Here is a 24014-nt window from a genome sequence, read left to right as displayed (position 1 = left end):
CCTCTTCCGTCACACGAGCATAGACCATAGACGTAATATTCTTACATCTACGATATTGTCCAGATTTTAAAGTCGAGGGTTTTTAAACGGTTACTCCGATATTCATATAACTGCTATGTACTTAGTATGTGTACTGTTTGAATCCCAAATAATATAGAAAATATTAATTGTAATATTTACCTCTATGCCTTCAACGTTAGAAACACAAATTATTGATAATATAATACAGTAATCGTTTATTTAAGTAATTTTTGAAATTTATTAAATAATCCCACCAGTTGGAATTACTCTTACATGAGAAGGTGATGTTCCTTTTCAAATCAGCGGTGGTTGAAGTGTTTTTCCTTCTGTATTTTTTATTTTGTGTATTCGCTTATGAAGGCGACACAGTTTTAAAAGACTCGGGTGAAAAAATGTACAATGTTATAAAAGGTAAAGGACAAAAAATATTCTAGTATGATAACAACATTCATTTAGCTCTTGTTTTTCTGATAGTTATGTTATTATTTAAGTTAAAACGGCAGTATCACAGCATGGAGCGTGTTGGCATGGTGCTTTACGGAAGATGAAAGGTAGTTGTAAAAATTTGAATGATCGTGAACATTCCATTTTGGCTCTTATGTTAGCCAACTGCTTCCTAGAGGATTCGGGTCATATCACATATGATTGTTATATGAAACAAACAGAAGATGAAAGACGGTAAGCTTGAGTACTTTTTAAAAACGTTGCTTCTGCTACATTTTTAATTCAAGTAAATGTAATTTTCTTTTACAGTGAATGTATTAGCAGTATGACAGACAGAGCGTTTACTGTATATAATGAATTTTATACACATGCAACAAACATTTGTTTCTTCTTGAATCATGAGCTGTGGCGTGCTGAAACTGAAAATACTATAAAACAGTAAGTATATTTATTTTTTCTGAAAAACAAATACTTTTGTTTCTTAACTTTACAATTTGCAGGTTATATCAAGCTACATCTGTCATGAAAGAACAATTAATTGAGGCTTCCCAAATACAAAATTCAATGTTAGAAAGTCAAAAGGAAGGACTACGACTTCAAAATGAACTTTTGGATCATGGGAAAGAACTTGGAAGTGTTATAAAAGATTCATCACAAACAGTCAGTGACATGGTTGTTGATTTTAAGTGAGTGAAAAAAAATAAAAAGTTAATTGCAAATTAGAAAATTTAATACAATGTGAGATTTCTATTTCAGAGAATCAACTAAAGGTCAGAAAGAATTACTTTATCAAATTTTTTCTTATCTGCGTACATTCCAAACTTGGGTTATCGATGAAGTTTCATGGTTCCAGTCCATTATTTATTATACAGTTAGCTGCATATTGTGTGCATTATTCAGTTCTTCTAAAAAGACAGCAGATGCTAGATTTTTACTATTCACAATATTGAGTTTAAATGTTGTAATAGAAAGGATGTTAGTTCAGTATTACAATAATTTGAAGACTACTGTAATTGATAACGAGGTAAGGGACATCTTCTGTAAAGGAAAATATTGTTACCTGTAAAGGAATTAAGTTGAAATCACATTCCGCCTATAAACAGTTTCAGTTGACTGAAATTACATGGATGTTTCGCAAAGGTGCACTCTGTCTTTGTTTTGTAATGTTACTGTATACCTACTGTTTTTACAAAGATGAACAAATAGAAAATTGCAAGACGTTGCATCGTATAGAATGCCAACTAAATTCTTTATACGAAGTCAGTCATCAACCTATTCGTAAGTAAGCTAAACATTTTTCTGTATTAATTTAATATATTCTTGTATCAATGGTTCCTATTTTTAATTGCAGGTTATTCTAAGAGATTGGCACTTAAGCGATTGAAAACTATACAGCAAGATCTCTAGTATTTACATTTATATAAAATGAAATTAATACATAATCAGTATCTGCAAAAATCAAATAAACATGCTCATGAACATTCCTTAATGATAAGAAATAATTTATATATATTTATCATACTGTATTTGTATAATTGTAAAATAAATCAATGTATATCATTACAAGTATTTTTATATACAAATTTATTATTTTATGGACAATTCTATATTTTATTTTTTTTTAACATTTTTATTGTATGCGGTTTGTAATACATAGGAAATACAGCATGGTGCGTTTAAATACAGATCAATAAAAAGTCTCTACATTTTTCTCGTTTCATGAGGATATTTCTTAAAGAGCACATTCAGCTGTTTATGTGTGAGCATTTTACTACCGGGTACAAGTATTCCCTTTTTCTGCATTTCCTTATTGACCTTAGACTTAGTAATGTAAGAATCGTAACATTTTTCAAAATTCATTACTTCCTTTGAACACAACTTTTCTTCAAATGCATTAGTTTGTAAGCAGTTCAATAAAAGTGTAATTTCATATAAACATCCTCGTTCTGAAATGAAACACTCGTTACAGTGTATCGTATAAATTTCCATTTATAAATTCTTCCGATTTATATTGCATTGAATTGAATTTATAAAAACATTCATAGTTCATAAAAGTATGCAATAAAAACTTGATAGGTAATAACTTGACATACCCTTTCCTGAATTTCCTTTGCTGGAAATCTTGTTCCTGAGATTCAATGGAAGTTGTTCTATAAACTTTACTTTTGCCTCATTTTGAGGAAATCTCCCACGGTAGAGCGCAGGCAGGATCCTCATATTTTTTTCTAAATACAATAAACAAATAATCAACACATGTAAAATATCTTAAAAAGCATTGCTCTATACTTTCGCTTATATAACTGGGTTAACGTAGACCCGATTTTATTTAAATTCTAATTCTTCCCAAAGATGTACTCTTCCGGCGAATGAGGTTATGTATGATCACGACACGCAAATAGAGACGTTAATCTGCCTGGTATATGACAGGATTGTATATTAAAAAAGACGGACAAGGCAAAGTAAAAAGTAGACAAGTGGTAGCTACGTAATGTCATCCTAATAAAATAATTACAATTCGTAATTTGCAGCAATAAAAGGGAAGAGCTAGATGTCCATTGGCCTCCTCCAGTGCTGCCACTATGTGGAGCTTTTGGCAAGCTCGGTAATCAGTAATAGGAAAGTAGTTTTTTTTACATTATCATAAATAAATGCGTGTTCGTTCATTCACATCCATTCACAAAGTAGGCAATTTTTATAAGAGGAACCGGATATTGAATAAAGTGCTGCGCAAAGAAAAGTGACTAGGAATTTTTATTTTTGATTCAGTTTGATTACGTTCAGTTACCACCTATACTTAAGTTTGAAACATACAATTATTGCCTTGATTAGTCTTTGCTACACGATTGCCGATTTAACCAGGAGTAGTACAACAATACGAATGCGTGTATCTGGAAAAAGATAGGTCGGATATATCGAAAACTGTAATTTTAAATGAGATCGTTCGTGTACAAAAGGATTGTTTAAACCGATTACCAGTACGCCATTTATATGTTCACTAAACCATGTATGTACTCATGCATATAGGACCTAACTACTTAAATTGTACGATATGCTACGTGAAGCATAAAATATGGCAGGACATCCTTAGTATACTGCACACTTTTGGTTTTCATGGACGACACGATGCAAATGAATACGTTCGATGTATTGAAAAATAAACATCTTTCAAAAGGGGCTCAATAATCTCGCCACTTTGTTTCGTTAAACTTAACATCTAACTTTTTTTTTCACCTTTAGAATTCAATTTCACCTAACGAGGAACTTTCGTTTATATTAATTATCGTAAGTTTTGCCAAAAGGAGATTATCTGTGAGGAAACCAGTCTTCCGTTGCGACGAGACGAAACATTTTTCGAGAAGACATATTCAGGAAGTCTTTTCTTCTCTCGCTACTTCGCTTCTCGATATCCGTTCCACATCATTAGGTATATACCCGATTAAGAGCATCGATCTAGGATCAGTTTTCCAGACTCTTCGTATTCTTGACGAGACAACCACATCTGTTGGAAGGATCCCAAGGAACTTAATATAGAACCGCCGATCCAGGCGCCAAAGCGACGCTCGCTCACGCTATTTGCACTTATAATTTTCAGTCGCATGCTCTGAAACATTACATCAATTATTACCATAGAAAATATCCCGAACGAAGGAAAAAAGCCTGACATACCGGGGGAGTTTTACTGGCTAAGTCTCTGTTAAGCCGTTCGCTGAACCCCTGAAGACAGGAGTTACCACCAGTCACAACGACGCTTCCGTACAGATTCTGAAAGATAGGTGGACAACTGACTGACAGAGTTACTTATTTCAAGGTTTTAACGAATTAAATATTATTCCAGGACGCACAGGCCTAATGTCGATGTCGCACATGCCAACGCTGGTCGTGACCAAAGGACCAACCCCGAGTATGCTGGCTCCGACACCTTTGACGTTGCTCGGGTCAAAAAGAGCTTCCGGTATCATAAGCCTCACCGAGCCAAAGTCATCGTTATAGCCGGTAGGAAATTCGTAATGTTTCATCGGCAGGGTATTGGCAATATCCTCGTCGTAAGGGCTGTCCGACACCTGAAGGCAGTTCATTTGGAAGTCTTGCAGAAGGTCCCGGACCATGTAGCTGGTCCAAGTGGCGGTCGGCTGGGGTCCCTGTCTTCGAGTCCAGCGAGGTACTTCTCTTTCGCGCACTATCTCTGTAAATTAAAACATCCAATTAATCGTAATTTCCTATACTTTCAAGCGAGGTGTTTACCTTTATTGGCGACCATGTAAGCCGGCACGAGTTCGATGTCCCTTTCTTCGAAGAACTGCCTGCACTGCATGGTGACGAAATCTCCACCCAATGGACTCTTGACGATACCTTGGGTGATAACGTACCCATCATGGACCGGCACCGCACTCGTATGGGTAGCTCCACTGTCAACGACCATCGCCGTCGACCTGCCGTTGGCATAGGCTGCCAAAACGGCGTTTTTACAAATGTACATGGCCGGGACGTTGAACTTCTCGAACATGAGCTCGAGCAATTTCTCTCGCTTAAGTCTGGTGTTCCAGGGGCACTCGGTCATCAAAATCGGATGATGCTCTGGCAGAGCATGGAGTCGCTGCTTGTACGTGTACTCCGCAAGTTTCTCGAACATGTCCCAGTCGTCGATCATGCCGTCCTTCATCAGACTAACTAGTTCCATGTCTGAAGAAATATTTTCTTAGTCGAGTAGAACGACGACGGGGATGAAGAAAGGTACCTTTCTTTCTAATCTGGATCGAATTGACGTCGATGTTGTACCGCTTCCTGGACACATGGGCGGTCTGGGGCGATTCCACGGGGTCCTCCCATACTCCAAGGCTCGACGGAATTTCGGCCTTCGGGCTGTCTTCTCCACCATATCCAGCGCGAAGACTTTGGTGGCCGATGTCGAAGATGACCGCCCCGACTTCATCTGCCGGCGAGACAAGTCCGAGAAATTAGCCAGCCACGGCCTGAGACTTTTCGAAAATAATCCCGGCAGGACGAGCCTTACCTCCACCATAGACGCCACCGCTCATAGTATCCTAAAACAGGGTGGAAAATTCGCGCATGCTTGCTTCGCTTTCCGGGGAAAACGGGTCCATACTGGGAAACGTTGGATGCTGCCATTCGAGTCGGCCACGATTCGCCTGGACCCTGCGACTCCCGATGATTTCTTTCAATCTTGGAACGAAGTATCTTAGGCCGCGACACGCTCGAGAAAAATAATAAATTATTTACCATTTGGTGATTTTTCATCATTTTAGAGAACTGGGCACTTAATTACCAAATTTAGGGAACTCTTTGTAATCCCGCAGCTACTTGGCGGCTAAAGATAAGCATGGATCCTAACGAAGAGTCTTCGATCCTAATTATTGATCCTTCTGAAAACGATTGATTATCAATCCTGGATGTTATGAGGTCGTTTAAATAAACCTAAAGGATATCGAATGTTTTTCTCGACGTTCAAGTCGTTTGGGATTACGCCGAGAGGTGGATCCTCGAGATATTAAATATCAATACGATGTAAGGGCGTTTTTTATATGATTTCTGGATTACCGACCGAAACAAGAATTCGATCAATAGGAACGTTGGTTGGTTGGTACCGTATGTAGAAAACATTTAATTTCGACGTTTTCGAGATCACGTAGAGTCGGATGGATGAATATTTGCAGTCGGTACAGTAGCTGCTTATCCGTCACCGATACCGTATACTTTCCTTATCCAAGCACTTTCGCAACGTTATCAGTCACCGGGAACCATGATATCCTTCGTGCTATTAATATCAATCGCTCGTTCGCTGCATTAATCCTCGTGAGAATCTGACTGAGAATCCCACGCCAAAAGGACACTCATTCGTCATTAAAGATCCTTGATATATCCATGAATAAAAAATGCTTGCCTCACTCCCAGGTTTGACGAGGATCTCGAAAATCCCCTTCGACCGGTCCGCTTGGTGTCTAGCATGGAAATGAACGCCAAGCCAGCCGGGCGGATGAAATTCAAAGTACTGTATATTTTACAAAGTAAACGGGATATAAATAATCTAAAATCTTCTAAAACACAATGTTACAGACTCCGCGGCGGAAGCCGCCACCGGGCATTCGGATGTCGGTAAAGTAGCGCGCTTCCCGAATGCAGGGCGTCCCGATTGGCAGAGACACGGAGCTTAGATAGAACCATAGAACACCCGATTTCCTCGGTCAACGATGGACCCCCTTTTACACCGATTCTGGCCGACACTACCGGCCGGCCGCACGTTACGGATATTACGCATGGATATTTATTTACACCGTAATAACAAAGCCACGAATATTCCTCCGATTGCGCTGCCCGATGTCCAGGTCGCACTCGGCCTCGCTTAGCTCAACCGCGTCGGAGAAGCCTGAGGGCGGCTCCAGCTTGGGGACGAACATGCTTCCGCACCCGTCACGCTCCTGATCCCTGATGGAACAGCTCGACTGGTGCTTGGTATTACCAAACTCGGCGACGGCCCCGAAGACTGGATCGGTCTCTTCGCTGGTATAACGCGCCAGCTGTAGCATCCTGCAGGAGAAGAGGAACCATGAGTACCGCCGGAGCACCGTCGAGGATTCCACATTGAAACCTACTTGGGTCTTCCCCGTCCAGGAAACGATTTTCCCTCAAAAATCGGTGAGGGTTCTGTAGTCGTGCTAGATTGTGGTCCATGGTACAGGAAGTCTGCAAGAGAAGACGAGGCTTAAGCAGCAGGTTTGATACCTCGGGCAGGTGCCGGTCCGTGATCGAGAAAAATCTATCCGGGTCAGGGATGCATCGCGCCCGTCGAGTGACCGGGGCCAGCAAGGACCTCCGCGAGGGGATCTACGGGTACCTCTAGAATCAAATGCTTTGCAGGGGTGGAGAACGGAGAGCGAAGCGTTCGGGCCATTCGCCGGGACCATGCTCGCGTATCAGGGAACGAGGAACTCCGCGTATGCGGACTGGTGAACTCGAGGACCCAAGGGGGACGCAAAATACCGTGATACCGCGTCTTCCTACTTTCCGGTGGACTGGTGGGAGCAGACGGAGTTCGTGCAAGCGGTAAGACGGGAGCACAGCAGGTTCCAGCGAGGCCACAGGAGTCAGGCAGAAGACTACCGAGAAAACGGTGCAAAGTGGGTGGCGTACTGTGCACGCGTGTATCAACCGCAGAGGCCAAATGGTGCGAATCGACGAGGTGATTGGAAGACTCAGTTCGGCTGCTGGTCCCGACTTCCGTGTCGCTGTCCGAGCCCAGGGTGTCGTATTCCTCCGACTCGGACTTGCCTTGAATGGCCTTGTGCGTTTTATACAACGGTGCAGAGGACGAACGGCCTCCGCGCACCTTAGAGTACCGGTTGCAATCCGACTGCAATCAGACGGAATTGGATTGATTCGATGCTCCCCGCAATCGGCGGCCTCGATCGGTTCGATCTTCGAGACCGATCGAGCTGGCGCGAAACGAAGCATTGGGGGACCAGCAGTCGCAACGATTGACGGCGCGCCGGGATCGAACGCCCTGACTCTAAGGCCACGTCCTTCGACGTGGGCGGTCCTCGTCGAATCAACCGGGATGATTTCAACTGATACCGGATGACACGAGATGCCAGTGCAAGCAGGGGAACCGGGGAGGGAATTCGCCAAATTTGGACTTCACCGCGAGTAGACGCATCTCCCTGGTACCGGTCTCGTTAGAGCACCTCGACGAGGTGTCTGACGGGGAAAAGGTGGACTCGAGTTTTGATCTTCGCGAGAGACGCGATCGGCGAGGTCGACGAAGGAGACTACGAAGCTTTTGATGTGATGAGGGGAATGGCGAGAGCTACCGGGCAGAGATGCATACCTCCCGTAGCTGGAGCGTATCCGCAGTCGGCAGTCGAGGGTCGTGATAGACGAAAGTCTGCAACGGGGCTGCCGACTCGCAGCGACTTTCGCCAGCAGGCACGCTTTTCTTCAGTTGGAACGTCGCGTAAGGGTAGATGTCCTCCGAGTTCTCTATAAAACGGAGAGAAAGGGCATTTGCAACGTGCACGTTATCGCGAGATCATTTTTCTGTTTGCAGAGGACCTTGACCATCACGTACCTGGTATCCTCTCCAAAGTGCCCATTTCGTGAATCGGGGAGCGCAGAGGTTTGCGAACGGTCGCGTAGTATTGCTCTCTTTGTTCCATGTTCTGCTTGTTGTCCAGAGCAGCCGCGGTCTGGGCATCGTGGAGACTTCCTAGATCACCCATGAAGGGACCTGTCGTAAGACGCGCCTCCGTTTTATTGCGTCTCTTAGGACTAACAACGGGGGGCAATTTTGGATGGAACTTTTCCGGAAATTGTGGCGACTCACGTTTCTTGAAGCAGTAAAATACAGCGCCGGCCGCAGCGATCACTGCGAACGAGCTTAGCACCAGGGGAACGATCAGCTTCAAATCGGAGTACACGGGTGTTTGTTGAGGTATAAAGTGGTCGATCTCGATGGCAGGCACCGTGGAGCTGGTGTGAGGCTGAAGAGTCGTGATTTCGTATTCGGCCACCGAGGAACCGGCGTTGTTGTGGGCGCGAACGCGGATTTCGTAAGTTGTACCTGGCTGCAGTTCGTTCAGGGTGTACGTCTTCTGGATCTAAAATGGCGAGGTCGTTAATTTCGGACCATTAATTTTGCATCGATTACCTATTCCTAGATAATATAAAGGAACGAGTTGCGCGGTTACGAGCGTACTTCTATGTTATTGGAGACCAGAGTCCAGAGGTCCTCGTCGGTCTTTTTGTACTCCAGCTCGAAGTAGGTGATCGGACACCCCCCGTCGTTCCAGGTACTCAAGTGTAGAGTAATCCAGGATACATTGACGGTAATGAATCTGTCGCCATTCGCCGGCGACGACTCGGGTTTCGAGCCCTCGGTCCTGGCCTTCACGATGTCGCTGGGGGAGCCCATTCCGATCCGATTGTAGGCTGTTAAGTAGATCTGATAGTCTGTGCCGCACCAGAGCTTCGACAAGAGGAAGCTGTTGAACCTGTGGGACACCTTGACCTCCTCCCATTCTCCGAATTCGCGTTTATAGTGGAGGATGTACCCCTTGATGTGAGCCCCGCCGTCGTCGCTGTTCTTCCACTGGACCTTGATGGAGTTGCTGGTGGAGCCGGTGGCGTGCAAAATAGGAGCAGCCGGTGGCACTGAAAGTGTAACAAATCTCGATAACCACCCTGTCTTCTATGATTCTCCTCGATGATCGAGGTTTACACCTCGACTTACCTTGGACGATCAGTCGATGAGTGATCTTATCCGAGCCATGACCGTTCTCAACCTGGCAGGTGTAATTCCCACTGTCCTCCCTGTGTAAATCCACGATCTGCAAAGAGCCATCGGACTTGGTCGACATCCTGGAGGAGCCCTTTACCATCTGACCCCAGTGCTTCCATTTCACGGAGGGCTCGGGCTTTCCAACGTTCTGGCAAGGCAGGATCACGTCCTTCTTCCAGGCCACCACGAGGGTCTTCCCAAAAGCGTATATCGCGGCGCGCACTGGAACAAGAAGTCCTTTAAAACCACCAAACCGGCTTTTCGAAGCTCCTATCTCGTTCGCTCCTATCCGAAAACTCCAAACCCAACATTAGCGATAAATCGCGTATAGGCAGGGGTGCGATCATCGGCGAGATTCACGAGTATCATTAATCCATCCCTCGCTTCATCCCCGGATGAAAAGCGCCGCATGAGCGAGTTCAATCAATGAGTTACCGAGTTATCGACTATCCGAAAATCCATATTGTCGGTGTGTACCTTCGCTGGAAGGCGAGGCCAAAACCGTGGGCGTTCGGGCACCTTCCCCGATGGAGGTTACAGCGGCTATGCTGAATTCGTATTGGCGTTTCTGCAGGTTATCGATTTGGTAACTGGTCTGGTGGGCCTGGGAGGATCGCCGGTTCCACTTCCCCTCGCCCCCGGTTGTGTGGAAGTGGATGTTGTAGGACAGAATGACGCCGTTGGGTCGCAGCGGTGGCTGCCAGGACACGAGGATGGAGGTGGAGGAGCTGGCCACCGCCTTGACCGCAGCCGGGACTTCCGGCCGGTCCTCCTTCGTCATGCAGTAAAGGGGGTAGGACGGCACCCCGTCGCCGGCTGTGGTGAACGCCAGGATCTGGACGGAGTAATTCGTGTACTTCTCGAGGCCGTTGATCGTCACCGTTAGGGCCGTTGTATTCTTCGCCTCCGACTTGGTGGTCTCGGTCAGCTGGTCCGTGCTCTCCCAGACCACCTTGTACCCCCTCAGGACCCCGTTCAGGCTGGAGTCCGGAGGCGGACTCCAGGACACTTGTAAAATCTGAGACGATAGGGCAGTGCATTGGACGTCCTGCGGCGGACTCGTTGGAACTGCAACATCATATGACATTTTAATTCCACTTCGGTCGATCCAACGGGTGCTGGTAAACCCACCATCTTCCATAGTAGTGGCGACAACCTCTGCAGTCATGGGTCCTGGACCCAGGGCGTTGTACGCCTGGACTACTATGCTGTATGGAGTGTACTTTTTCAGGTTCGTCAAGTGGTATTCTCGACCAGGAACCGAGGTCCGAGTCAGTCCCAGAGCGGCGTTGGCCACCGAGATGCGACTCTCCACCGTTCGATACGTGTACCGCTCGGCTGCTAACCTGGTCGCGGATTCAAAGAGACAGTATAGTTGCGTGGCTTGGTAGGGTATATCGAATTGCAGCGATCTTGGCTAGTTACCGGTGCTCCTTGAAGCCTACGTGGTACCCGAGGATCTCCCCGTTCCAGAGGTCGTGATCCGGTGGGTCCCAGGTCGCCTTTAATTCGGTCGAGCTTAGGGGATCCGCTCTCAGGTTTCTGGGAGGTCCTCCTGGGTTCTCTCCTTCCGTCGTTGCGGGCAATATCTGAAGGGAGAAAGGAAATGCGTATTTTACCGACCAAGGGCCGTCTTCTTCTTGACTCCTCATGCTTACATCACTCGGCTGACTCCGGCCTAATTTATTCTTCGCAAATATGCGAAATTGGTAGTTTACTGCTGGTCGCAGACCCTTCACTTCACCGTAGGATTGGGAACCTGGCACGGTGCTGTGAAACGTATGATCGTGCCAGACTTCTGCAATGAAAATGTGTCAAGTTAACCTAACTTCTCCCGTATGGGTAGTTTTATACGTAAAGACGAATTTTACCTGAATCAGTCTTATATTCAATGATATATTCGATTATTGGACTGTTGCCATCTTGGCTAGTATTCCATCCCAGTTTAATGAACCGACTGCCTTTTTCGATCACGTGAAGATTCCTCGGGAAATCTGGAGGCTCTGTCGAGGAAAATTTGTGCCGCTTAAGTTTTGAACAAAATTATTCCGAACAAATATATTCCGACATTTAGTGACTGATCGATCGTAGGAGAAGATTGCAGGTTTGTGGTTTATACACCTGTTATGAGAATTATGTCATTTACCTTGTATATACAAATGAATCATCATCTGGTCTCGTCCATATCCATTCGAGGCTATGCAAATGTACCGGCCACTGTCTTCCCTCGTCGTTTTGACCAGTTCTAGGATACCAACTACCCCATCAGTCGTGTTTACAATTTTTCCTAAATATCGGTGATCGGAGCCAGCCTTTCGCCATTCGATTTTTAGGGGATGATCTCCTTTGGCCTCGCATCGCAATGACGCGCTCGACGCAAGAGGCGCCGTTTGATTTCGGTGCTTCTCTTCAAAATGGGCAGGAGCTGTGGCGAAGAATCGTTAAATCTTAAAATCAGAACTGTAAAATGTCGAAATGAAAAGGTAATAGTCCTCTAGTACAGCCACTCTTCCGCTCGTCTAGTTAAAACGGAATTATTATTCAACGCGTGACTAATGTTATGACGATTCTCAAAATTTGTTCATTTCATTTCAACCACCTCTCAATGGTTAAATGCTAGAAAATTGGCTAATCGCGTGCTTGCATTTTTGGGGCCAGTGTTAATTATGCCGTACTGCGCTTCGTTATCGCGTACAAAATTTATGCTCGCGGGAATAAAATTTGCGAAATGGTCAAACAATGCACCGGTAATTTCGAGATAAAATGAACTCATAATTTTTCGTTACTCGTCGGGGTCCTGGGAAATTAAAGAAAAAATCATCTAACGTTATTTAACCTACCGTTGACGGTCAAGTAGACGACTTTGCTGAGGCCAGCACCGATTCCGTTGATGGCCTCGCAGAGGTAAAAGCCCTCGTGGTCTTCCTGGACTCGGCCAAAAACCAGCGATCCGTTGCTATGGATCAATAGATCCTGGATTTGCTCGTGATTTGCGATCGCGTGATAATTGCCGGGTCTTTTCCCCGACGCCCTGCGCCATGTAACCGCGGGGGGAGGAAATCCATCGGCGTGGCAGTGTAAAACCAAACGTGAAGTTCCTTCCTGAGCTTGCACGTCTTGGGGTTCCATCACCCATCGAGGAGGAACTATTCGCGAATGAAATAAACAACAATTTAATTCATTGTCTACCTGCAAAGCATCTAAACTGGCAAGACGTCAGAACTGGTGCCGATGGTCCTTCCCACTCTTCTAACAATTCTGCTAAAATAATAATTGCGTCTAAAACGATTTTGAAAATAATTGTAATTATTTTTGGACGAGAAAATCGTCCCAGTCCAGACGCCTTGCCTTGCATCTCTAAGTGCTGCATTTTGGCGCATTACGAAAAGCGTGAGCGCGTATTAATAAACTGGCAAGGTGCAACTGCGTGTACTTGAGCTTAGCGCGGATATCTATTTCGCAGGAATTCTCGGAATTTTGGAGACTCGCGGGACGATTGCAGAATTTTCGGAGTTCCTTCCTTTAGCCGCGGTGCCGAGAGAATTCGAGTTGGAAGTGCGACGGCATGGCGGAAGTCTGAAAAGTCCCGTGAGCGAATTCTTCCGATTTATTGACCTAGTCTGAAATTCGCCCGAATTGGTTTCCCCGCTCGAACAAAACGGGGAGGAAAAGAATAAAACAAAGGGTTGTGACAAAAATCAAAAGCACGCGCTCACAGAGGACTCGGACACTTCGGTCATGTCGAGAGTTCCGACGAGATAAGTGCCAGACACGAAACACCATGTGCAGAGATAACAACGTGATCAAACCGGTGCTGTGCAGACATTTTCACTCAAGTGATGTGTGCAACGAGTCGTGAGACAATTAGGGGATCGAAGTAAGGAATTGGCGATAAAAAGGGACCCTAATGATCGGGAGGGGTGGGGTGGAAATTTTGTCGGTGAAATTTGTGAAAAATACGTGCTCGGTGTGTGCTGGGGCGTTAGTGCAACATTTTCGTCCCCTTATTTTCCCTCGTAACGTCACGAGGAGTATCATCCTCGAAATGACTCGATACCGAGGTGGAACTTGTGCCGATTCAGGATCTAGGTGGGGGGTGTTTCATGCGATTTGCAATGCAGATGAGCGCAACTCAAAAATCCATGTCAGTGCCTACAGAGCCGATCGTTACCGGCGCGCCGTTATCGAGGCAATTAACTGTCCCGCTAATTGTTCGAATTTGAGGGGATTCAGCTTTTCCGGGAGAGAGATAGTAGATCTCGATATCCGACAGGAGCGTGTTGCGCAATGCTCCGTTACATCCCTTCCAAGGGAGCGCCCTGTCGAGTCCGAATTCGAAGCCCTTCCCCTTCGAAAGTCGTTGCAAAACCCATATCATTATCCCCGTGTGCCAAGCTAAGGATGCGACGAGTCGAATATTCCAAGTCGTCAAACTTGAGTCAACTTTTCATCCCCCAAATTCATGTTGGTAACGTTTTCAAAATCGAATGTTTATTCACTCGCATGGACAAAGTGTTCGATTCGTTACATCGCTATTTCCGACCCACCCTGATGAACCCTGTCCGAGGTCGATGGCGAGGGTCTTACGTCCTTTTGGTCTTACGCCCCCCCGGTCTTACGTTTTCATGATCTTACGTCCTCTCGCGGCGATATCGCGAGGCGAGCTGACATGGAACGAGACCGACGCGCATCCCAAGGGCCTCGGGGCGTCGGAAATGCGCGCGGCCGCGATCACGGGATCGGGCAATGGTACTGCGTTGGTGCTTGGTGCTGAGTGCCGGTGCTCGGTGCGATGGGATTTCGGTGGCTCAGCTGCTTTGGCGTCTGCTGCTCGCCTCATGCTCGCGCGCGTCCAGCCGAGGGTGCACCGAGGGTGCGCCAGTGCCGGTGCGAAAGTGCCAGCGAGCCTCGATGCCGTTTCGGTTCCGATCAGGACCGGCGGGTCTACTTTACCACTAACGACTAATTCGGCGGTCCGAAAGACCTCGGCCACCGAGTTGCGGGCGAGGCAAGTATAGTTGCCCGTGTGAGCGGCCGTCACTTGTTCGATCACAATCGTACTGGAATGCGCGTCGATGCTGGTCACGAGGAGTCCAGGGGTCCGGCTCACTCTAGGAGTGGACAGCCCCGACAGGCCAGACCCACCGAACCCCGCCGGTTCCGAGGTGGCGAACGTCTCGCCGTCCTTGGACCAGACGAACGTGAAGGGCGGGTCGCCCTTTTCGATCATGCACGTCACCTGGGCGCGCACGCCCTCCGAGAGGTCCTTGTTAAAGCTAAAGGGAGCTATCGTGGGCGGCACTGGAACCCAAAACAAAGACTCCGTATTGGTGGGTGGTCACCCAAACCTTTTTCCCTAGAGACTCCGTAAAAGCTGGCTCCTTCCCTGCCCACCGGCTCCAAGTCCTAAGGTCTAGTGTCGGACGGAACTCGGTACCGCTCGTTGCATAGCTTCCAGGGTCCACTTTGCAACGACGTCCCGAGCCCTTCCTCCAATGTCAATGTACCTATGTGTAGGAAATTATGTACTCTGAGAAAAAGATCATGTATCCTTGCTACTCGGATCTACAGTGAGCGCTCCTCCTGGGAAGTCTGCTCCTTCGTGTTCCAGTTGGTGGCCTCGTGTCTCGGGGTTTGACGCCACTCGCTGCAGGATTCTGAGATTTTTGAGAACGCTTAGATTATTGTTAACCCTTTACTGCACTCGTTGGATCCTGTAACGCGCGGTACCAAGTCCTCCGAGGTTTGTGGTGTTGTATGGTGTATGTCTCTTGGAATAAATCTGGTATACCTTGTCGTAGAGCAAGATTACTGGAAAGGACCCTTCGATATGGAGTTATGGAGCGATCTCGAGGACAACGGTTGCACCAAGGGGTCGACACCGACCAATTATCGCAGGTCGTGTCGGCTGATATCCAATTAAAGGGCTCCTATTTCTGGCGGAAGTTCGTCGGCCTCACCGGAGTGCGAAAAGAAGTTCCCGGGAGCAGAGGGCCTCGCCTTCCGGGAACTTCCTCCCGTAACGAAGTGCCGAAGGAAGCGTCGATATTGTCCTGGCTCTTCGGCCAAGTCGATAACGTGTCCTCGGGCCAGAACTTTAATGGGACTTTATTAAAAGGCCGACGGCAAACGCCTCGGTCTCTTTTTCCCTCCCCCCTCATAAAAGTGTAATATATTTCACGAGCCGGAGAGGAGAAGACCCCCTCTCGAGATAACGCACTGCAGTCGCAGGGAGCTACTTCCGGTCCCTGATCGCTTAAAAAATTTCTCAAATTTCCCAAATTTTCAAACTTTCCAACATTTTCGAAAACACCTACCCTCTACTCTTCTCGCACCCTCGCTTCGTTGCAACGACTTCGCGCCCATTTTACGGTGGAGGGAGAAAAAAAAACGCGATAAAAAGCACGGATTCGCGTGATAAAGCTCTCGAATTGCGACCTTACGTCCTCGTCTGGGTCATGACTCCGAGCCGGAAGCGTAATTTTCATTTCCTAGTCGCCGTTATGCAAACCTGGGCCGCCAGAAACAAAAGGGTCGCTTGGAAAAAATGCACCGAAAATTCCCTCCCCACAATGAAGCGCGTTCAGCGGCCGCCCTGTTTAGTGCGTCAATAAAAATCTTTAATAAGATTTAGATTGACGTCATATTTTAACGAACCCTTTTTGAGTTGCCCGCCATTGAGGTCGAACGTTTCGCCAAGTGAATTTGCGATTTCGCCGGAAGGTAGAATTCGTCTATGGGGTTGTTTAGAACGGGCTATTAAGGGGTCGTCATTCCGCGCGTTAAATGGGCGGTATAGTCACTAGGGAATTTTCCTTGTCAGTGGGTCGATTAAAACCGGGCAATATACCTAGGCCGGGTTAAAGCGATGCCGAAATTTCTCGCGAGAAGGGGCTTGCGGACGGGACGCGTCGACTTCGCCGCTCGTAATCGCCACGAAATGCTCGTAGAGACGAATAATGGGCATGTGATATTGTTGACAGAAGGCGCATCAGCGGAGATACCGCACCACCGAAACGGCACGCGGTACGGCGTTATTGCTAGGGAGAGATTTTTGATAGTGGCAATCGTTCCGTATTTCTCATTGCGAGTTGGAGAACGCCGGGCAGAGAGATATTACGGGGGCCATCAGCCCTGGTGCCCAGGGAACGAAAAAAGGAGGAAATAAGGGAAAATAAAAAAATGAATCCCGTGAAAGGCGGGCCGCGGTAATGCACGCCGTTATCGGTAACTCTTCCCCAAACAATCGGGCGTCTCGATCGTTTTTTGGGATTTCTCTTCGATTTTTTCCCCTCCCCAAAGAGGCGGTTCCGCGCCAGAGGTGACGAAGAGACCCAAACTCGGCCGGGCCGATTACCCGATCCCCGGGAAAAGTTTGCTCTCCAAATGGGTTATGAATTATCATGAGGGACGGGGAGGGTGGTCGGGGAAATTGGGAAAGAGAGGCGGAGGGCCGATCCGGATCGCTAGGAGAGAAAACCCGGGGACAAACAGAGGCTAAAGTACCAAGGAGCGGGGCTGGGTCGTGGAGGATTTCGAAAAAGTCGGCGTTTTTCATTTTTTACGGGCGAGCCGGGACCTCCGGGGGAGACGTCGCGGCCATATTGCGCCGGGATGCAGGGGTTCCCGCAAGAGTCCGTGGCTGGAACCCTTAGGGCACCAAAGCGGCGGTGTGGTTTGTTTCCGAGTGGAATCGAGAAAACGAAGATGCGCGCGGTGTGGATGGTTAATATTTGGGGAGGAGACCGGGGGAGACGTAGCGCGAGATGGGATCGGTGTGTCTGGTGTTTTGGGAGTGGTTGTCGGCACAACACGTTACGCCGAATCACCCCGGGGCCGTTCGTTGGCCAAGGTTTCGTTCCTCTCGCGCTGATTTGTTCGTCTAGCTGCGAGAGTCGTTTCAACGCGAACTCCGCTCGGGGTTATGCGGAAGAGCTTCTTTCTTTATCGCGCTTTTGCACGGAGAGAGCGTTCCCCTCGGAGGGGCCTCGAATGACGAGTCGCGAAACGCCGCCCTGACAGCGGGACGCTTCTTCGGAGGACTAGGAAAATTCGTTTCACCGAAAAGAAATTATAGACGTAAACATAAACGATAACTCGTCTCAACGGTCTCCTGTATACAGAGTCGAGTGACCTCCTCGCGTGATACGGTGGAAATCACCGGTCCATCGGCATCCCCCATATGTCGCGCGTTTCATTTCGTTATTTCTCCTAAACGGTGCATGGTATGCGAAAACGCTTCCAACGAAAGCTGCTCCTCTTTTTCATCGGCACAACTTTTGTGGGAGGGTTTTCGCGATAGCATGCACCGCTGTCGCGATATTCGCGATCGTTGCGCGTACCGCACAGCGGTACGTGGATCGTACCGTGGACCAGCAGAGACGCGGAGCGCGACGTCTCCGCAGCGTCATTGCTCGCGACGCATGTGTAGTTGCCGTTGTGCGCGGGAGATGCGCTTTGTATCTTGAGGGCAAGGTCAAATTCCCCGCTCTGATAGGTAGTCGTCTCCGTGGATCGTAAAGACTTGCCGTCCTTCAGCCAGGAGATCCTGATGGGAGCGTCGCCCTCGCTGACGGCACACGTCACGTGGACCCGCGCCCCCGCTTGGACGTTCTCGGGAAAGCTAAACGGATCAATTCTAGGAGGGACTGTAAAGCACAGGCATTCAAGTTTATCCTCTCGCTGATGCAGTGCTTCCTAAACCGCACTCTAACATTAAGAAAACGCTAGGTCGTCCGACGGGGTCGACCTCTCCGCCCGCCATGTTCCATTTCTTAATCTTCGAACAAAGGAGAAGCACAGTGTACATTTTTCCGAAAGTTATTGTATATAAAATTTAGGAATCCAGTGAAATTAATAATAAAATGCTGAATACGGTACATGGACGTGGCTGGACGGAAGGTTCGGTTCTCGTCGGCTTAACATGAAATTTTGCGAAAATTTTCTCGAGGGCCCGTCTGCAAGCTACGCGACTTGATTTGTGGGACTATATTTTTCTTCTCTTAAATTAGAAAGAATCGAAATCTTGGAAATAATTTGTAGCTCGACCCCACGTTGGCAGGAGTGATTTCAGCTCTGAGTTTGGGAAGCACTGTATCAGTGTACCATTGGGCATCGATAGCCCAATCTTCGTGTCGTCCCTGTATTAATTACATCGGTTATAAATAAATGCAAGGTTCACAGGAAAATATCTCGCAGTCGACTCCGAAACTGTAAAGATAAACAGGATTATTTAAGATCGTCGAGGAGATCGAATAGCATGGAATAGAGTGTCCCCTTGATTTCAGATCGAACTACGAGGACGGACCTCCGTCCAAGTATATCGAGAAAGGCACACAGGAAACGTAGTTACCTTTGACAATGATCTGAACGGTTTGCGAGTCGGAGTCCCCTTGCTTGTTCTTCGCTGTACAAGTGTACGCCCCTTTGTCCGTACTACTGTCTACTCGATGGAGGATTAAGGTACCATTTGCCGACACTTCTTGTCGCAGGCTCGTGGGAAGCACCTGCCCATCTGCAAACGATTCGCAAGAGGTGTGTAACCATCGCCTCGATCAATACCGAAATCGCCTCGAGTGACTTTAATTAGATTTTGGAATAACAACCCTTCGCTAATATTTCTTCCCTGCAGGTTCCATGAAAAAAATAAAAAAAGTCTTTGTTTTTCCACCCAACAGATTTGTTCAGCGATGCGCGAGCTCTTCCGCAAGGCGGAATAAGAGATGCGCAGTCGCCGTCGGCGATGCAAAACTCGCGGAGTAATAACTTTCCCCGATGATTCGGGGGCAGGAGACGTTTCGGCTTTTTATTCCGCGCGAAGTGTCTGCCCGAGGCGAGTAAACGCGCCCCCGCGGTGCTTTTACGGTGCGGAAACGCTCGCCAGGGGAGAGCTCACCTTTCTCCCAGGTGATGCTGGCGATCGGAAACCCAGCAACCGGGCACTTGATTACCGCAGCTTCGCCGGCTATGGCGGTGAAGTTGCCCATGGGCCGCACATGCGGTAAACCATAAATGTTCAGCCGGGCCGTATGGTGTACCTTGGCGACCCTGTTCACCGCGGTGCACCGATATTCGCCCCCGTCTTCGACCCGGACCACGCTCACGTTTACGTGCGAGATGACGTCCCCGTGCACCGTCACGTACTGACCTATGACAAACCTGGAACGCGAGAAAAAGTGAATCCAACGACGGAGCGACCCGAAATCGAGGGACAAGGGAAAATCGGCACCCCTTGCGAGAGAGGTGTCAGGGGCGACACGATTTGACGTGCAATTTTTCTCCAGGTTTTTAGGTCCCGGCCCCGAAGACGTGGGTAAATCGGGACGAGGGAGGCCTCCACTTCGTCTCTGTCGCGTGCAGCAGGTGGATGCGAGCGCGAGGGGTGCACTAAACGTGTCCGCAAAAATGTACCTATCATTTTGCGGGAGTGGAAATCCATCCAGGGTCCACGTGAACCGCGGCGTCGGGTTGCCGGTGGCGATGCACTTTAGGGAAACCGATGGCCCGGGTTGCATAGTCTGCTCGATGAATTTATATACAAGCTGGGGCGCCGCATCTGCCGACAGAAATCACCGGGAAAATTATGCCTCCACCGCAGCCCTAGGGATGAGTACGCGTTAATTCCTGAAAAGTCGGGTAAAAATCCTGAATAAACAAAGAAGGGTTAAAATACATCGGCGAGGTGAAAACCCGACGGCAGATTATTTATTCATCTGTGAGATGTGTTATGCGACTTTCGGTATGGCCAGAAAGGGGTGCAAGATAAAGGGTCGAAAAGTGTTCCGAGACATGTCGCGGCGTATCGATGCCGCGGCGCATCCCTCTTCGAACTCCCATCGGAGGGTAATGGAAGCAGCGTTTGGAGAATGCATCCTAGACGTTTCGACTTCTGTTTTGGAGGTCTGTCATGTGTGAACGAGGAAAGGGGTCGAATCGGCGAGGCGGGCTGCGCTCGGCGCGACGTTCTTGCTGATCCTTCCCCCGGCAAATCGTCCGGGTATCGCACAATGCGAGCATTATGCGAGCATTATGCACGCAACATTTACATGACAAGCCTATACCCAGGCAGAACTATCGATCTGCGGTTTGACGCCTGAACCGGTATGCCGCCTAGTGAATTAACCCCAAATTATAGAGCGGACAATAACCCGCAGAGCTTGTTTGCCCGTGACGTAAATCAGAATGCCCTATTGACGGAAGCCACTCCCTCATCGAGGGGCGTTATTTGCATTGATTACCGTTACCCGATTCGTGTTTTTACGAAATTTAATTGTCGCAATTACCGGCGCATGGCGTCCGCCGCGCCCGGCAGTCGGAGGCTGCGATTGCGTTTTTCGCGTCAATTATTTATTCATTATTCTCCCGACGTCAAATATTCACCGATTGGATATCGGGGAATAAATCGAGGGGGTTGCTTACCTCCCAAACGCAGCTCAGCAGTGGCCTGCACCATCTCGTAGTCGTTCTTGGCGAAGCACTGATACATCCCCTTGTTATCGCGCGTTATCGACGAGATGTGGAGGGTAGGAATCACCCCCTTCTGGATCTTTATTCTACCCGAAGAGCCTTCCCTAAGAAGATGTCCATCTTTGGCCCACGAGATCACCGGAGTTGGTTGCCCCGTGACCGTGCAGGTGAACTCGGTGTCTTTTCCCAGATCCACGGTCGCCTTTAGAACCGAAGAAACCATAATTATCCCCCGCTAATTACCCTCAGTTACTCAATGCATCGAAACTCTTTAATCTCAATCGCACATAGAAACGTAAATTTCAAGCCCTGCCTCGTAGATCGCAGTAACCACAAATGGCAATTCGCTTCTGGGAAGGCAGGTACACATCGAGCAATCGTATGAGCCATAACACCTTCAATGGACTAGCAAACAGCGATGCAATTGCTCGGTACCCTGCCATTACCTCTGCACGATGCACCGAGATAGGTATACCCGACTAATGCATGAATATCAGGGTGGGATTAAAAATTCATCAACCTTCATCGGATTATTACTAGGTATATATACACGTTAAATATCCTCTAGGGCATGCGTTACAATTAAATCATGCACATGCGCCGGTGCTGGCACTTCTGGACCTGGGATGTAGAAATCGGGGAAATGAATGCTCGGGCATAGGGCAAGGGTTTATTAAAAATGAATTTTGAGGCCGACAGCATTCGGAGAAAGTGCAGTCGAGAGGGGTGCCAACCTGCGGAGGTGTTAGCTGTATGGAAAGGCTGCTGATGATCGAAACCTCGAGTTCCACCCTCTCGGAGCCCGCGGTGTTATTGGCGTGGCAAACGTATCGGCCGGCGTCTTCGAGCCTGGCGTTCTGCAACACCAGGATGCCGGCCCTGGCATGAATCCTCTCGGAATTGCCGATCATGTCAGTGCCAGAGACCAACTCTCGAAACCAGAGATACATCGGCGGCGGGATTCCTTGGGAGATGCAGGACAGGACGATGGTGTCCCCGGTGCGGATGGGCGCGGGGTTGACCCGCTCGTTGAACCGCGGGGGCACGGGGTTTCGTTGTTCTGAAATGCATCCGACAAATTGGGACATTGAACGATTTGGTTAAAATCCAGAGAGGTGGAGAAATCCTACCAGGGTGGACAGGGATCGCGAAGAAGGGTAACGATAGCGATTCGAGCGGGGGCGGAGGGAATATCGAGAGGAGGTTGGCCCTTGGGGGGTGGCAGAAGGCTGGGGCGAAGGGGCGCTGATAACGGCTGATAAATCCGCGATATATACCGGGGTGAAAAATGTAAAAAGTTCTCGGAGGAACGCGCTGACGCGTGGGGGGCCAATGGCCAGGGCGCGAGGGGGCGCGGGGGTGAGGGGACGCGCGGGGGCGGCGGCACCGCGTCCCGGGAATATGCCAACTGGAATTGCACGGAAGCAAGCGACGATCAATACGCCATCGGCTTAAATTACAATAATAACGCGGGTCCACCTAGCCGAGTGGCCGGGTTATGATGGGATGAGCACGCGTGCGTTAGAAAAATCCGTAAACAGGGTGCAATGGTCGCGGGGGTGGAGGTCCCCCGGTCCGAACTTTCCCCGGTGTTTAATCGTTACCGCCTTCAATATACCCGCCCTCTTGGTGGCGAACAATTTAACTTCTCTTACCCTCTGCCGAGAGCTGCAGAGTCCATATTTGACCGGAACTTCGGGCGGCGTCCTTTGAGAAACAAAGAAGCTCGCGCGGAAATCTTGCAGAAACGCTCCTTACTCCCATAAAACGACCAGCGGATATCGTATAATTGTCCCCGGTATTCAGAAGAAGACTTCGAAAATCGCTGGAGGCAGGAAAACGTGGGCGATGTCGCGCGTCGGAAACTCTCCTTTCAAGCCCCTTGACAATAAGTGGCGGACGCTATGAAATCAATATGGCGGCGCCCAACGCTTCGAAGCGTCCGGACGAGCGATTCTCCGCCGCCCCTTTCGCCGCCTTCCGGAGGCTCCACGTTTGTGCGGATTCTCAAGAAGTTGCGGCCCGGTCGCGAAAAACAGCCGAGAGCTTGCGGGATATTCGCGACGGCGAGGAATTGACCGGTCTCGGGTTAAGTGGCGAAGGTTGCGGAATCAATATGGCGGCGGTATTCCGGAGCGTTCCCGGTGATCCCCCTAACCCGATATTTCCCGGGCCCCGTATGTTTCCGGGGCGGTGTCTAATCGTTTCCACGGGGAAACGCATTGTTCCCTCGGCGGGGTATTTTTCGATAATTCTCCCCATGGAAACAATGGAACTCGGGGTCTTTGTTCGCCGGGCCTTTTAACGGCGCGCTATACCCTCGCGACTGGTACCCGAGAATTCCTACAAATGTAATTTCGGGAAAATTGCTCGCGTATTTTTTCGCCTCTCCATGGGCTCCCCGCGCGCGCGATTACACGGCAATACGGTCGGCCCTTTGTTTTCCCCTTTGTAGGCATCACAAAAATGGTTGATCAGCCCGGATTAATGAAGCCAGCCTAGGAGACGTATCCGTTGCTTCTGGAAATATGGCCGCCACAGCGGAGGCTTACTTCGCTCCGGATTCGACCAATTTCCCATCCCGCACACACGGTGCGATTCAACCTAATAGATTACGTGCAAGGTTTGCTCCTCGCAAGAAGTAATCGAGTTTTTTCCCGGGGGCAAGTGCCCGGATATTAGTTCGTAAAGACTTGTTTGCTGGCCAGATGATACCCCGTCCGACTTCAAAGGCCGATTCGCCTTCGTGTAACTTCGTTTCACCGACGGTTGCACCGCGGAATATCAATCACTC

The 24014-nt window shown here is 48.6% G+C and overlaps 4 protein-coding genes across 4 annotated transcripts in view; 1 reads left to right on the top strand and 3 right to left on the bottom strand.

Annotated features, from left to right (window-relative positions):
- Positions 1 to 46: 46 nt before the first annotated feature.
- On the top strand, positions 47 to 1939 carry LOC105699653. Its single transcript, XM_012424799.1, has 7 exons — positions 47 to 432; positions 513 to 699; positions 775 to 903; positions 966 to 1151; positions 1222 to 1489; positions 1569 to 1743; positions 1817 to 1939. Exons 1-7 carry the CDS (start codon positions 306 to 308, stop codon positions 1870 to 1872), a joined length of 1128 nt encoding a protein of 375 aa, XP_012280222.1. The 5' UTR covers positions 47 to 305; the 3' UTR covers positions 1873 to 1939.
- Positions 1940 to 2098: 159 nt separating this feature from the next.
- On the bottom strand, positions 2099 to 3074 carry LOC105699655. Its single transcript, XM_012424801.1, has 3 exons — positions 2978 to 3074; positions 2559 to 2690; positions 2099 to 2411 (listed from the first exon to the last, which is right to left on the bottom strand). Exons 2-3 carry the CDS (start codon positions 2680 to 2682, stop codon positions 2167 to 2169), a joined length of 369 nt encoding a protein of 122 aa, XP_012280224.1. The 5' UTR covers positions 2683 to 2690; positions 2978 to 3074; the 3' UTR covers positions 2099 to 2166.
- Positions 3075 to 3901: 827 nt separating this feature from the next.
- LOC105699652 (actin-like protein 6B) lies at positions 3902 to 5558 on the bottom strand. Its single transcript, XM_012424798.1, has 6 exons — positions 5477 to 5558; positions 5201 to 5395; positions 4708 to 5145; positions 4308 to 4648; positions 4132 to 4227; positions 3902 to 4066 (listed from the first exon to the last, which is right to left on the bottom strand). The coding sequence occupies exons 1-6, from the start codon at positions 5499 to 5501 to the stop codon at positions 3902 to 3904; spliced, it is 1260 nt and encodes a 419-aa protein (XP_012280221.1). The 5' UTR covers positions 5502 to 5558.
- Positions 5559 to 6749: 1191 nt separating this feature from the next.
- The window catches only part of LOC105699616 (Down syndrome cell adhesion molecule-like protein Dscam2), a 55796-nt gene continuing 38531 nt past the window's right edge, over positions 6750 to 24014 (bottom strand). The window contains exons 5-25 of the mRNA XM_012424754.1: positions 21955 to 22280; positions 21173 to 21422; positions 20165 to 20309; positions 19650 to 19912; positions 19107 to 19268; positions 14708 to 15055; positions 12595 to 12900; positions 11901 to 12179; positions 11626 to 11757; positions 11413 to 11552; positions 11180 to 11343; positions 10886 to 11100; positions 10232 to 10822; positions 9707 to 9976; positions 9173 to 9627; positions 8801 to 9074; positions 8546 to 8704; positions 8306 to 8457; positions 7612 to 7831; positions 7074 to 7164; positions 6750 to 7008 (exon numbers count right to left, since the gene is read on the bottom strand). Of these exons, the coding sequence (XP_012280177.1) occupies positions 6750 to 7008; positions 7074 to 7164; positions 7612 to 7831; positions 8306 to 8457; positions 8546 to 8704; positions 8801 to 9074; positions 9173 to 9627; positions 9707 to 9976; positions 10232 to 10822; positions 10886 to 11100; positions 11180 to 11343; positions 11413 to 11552; positions 11626 to 11757; positions 11901 to 12179; positions 12595 to 12900; positions 14708 to 15055; positions 19107 to 19268; positions 19650 to 19912; positions 20165 to 20309; positions 21173 to 21422; positions 21955 to 22280 (5201 nt within the window). The remainder of the gene's footprint in view (positions 7009 to 7073; positions 7165 to 7611; positions 7832 to 8305; positions 8458 to 8545; positions 8705 to 8800; positions 9075 to 9172; positions 9628 to 9706; positions 9977 to 10231; positions 10823 to 10885; positions 11101 to 11179; positions 11344 to 11412; positions 11553 to 11625; positions 11758 to 11900; positions 12180 to 12594; positions 12901 to 14707; positions 15056 to 19106; positions 19269 to 19649; positions 19913 to 20164; positions 20310 to 21172; positions 21423 to 21954; positions 22281 to 24014) is intronic.

The sequence above is a fragment of the Orussus abietinus genome, unplaced genomic scaffold (assembly GCF_000612105.2).
Source record: "Orussus abietinus isolate OABI.00-Male unplaced genomic scaffold, Oabi_2.0 scaffold10, whole genome shotgun sequence".
In the NCBI taxonomy this organism is placed as follows: Eukaryota; Metazoa; Arthropoda; class Insecta; order Hymenoptera; family Orussidae; genus Orussus; species Orussus abietinus.
Note: the sequence above shows the minus strand (reverse complement) of the source record. Positions and strands in the feature narration are given on the sequence as shown.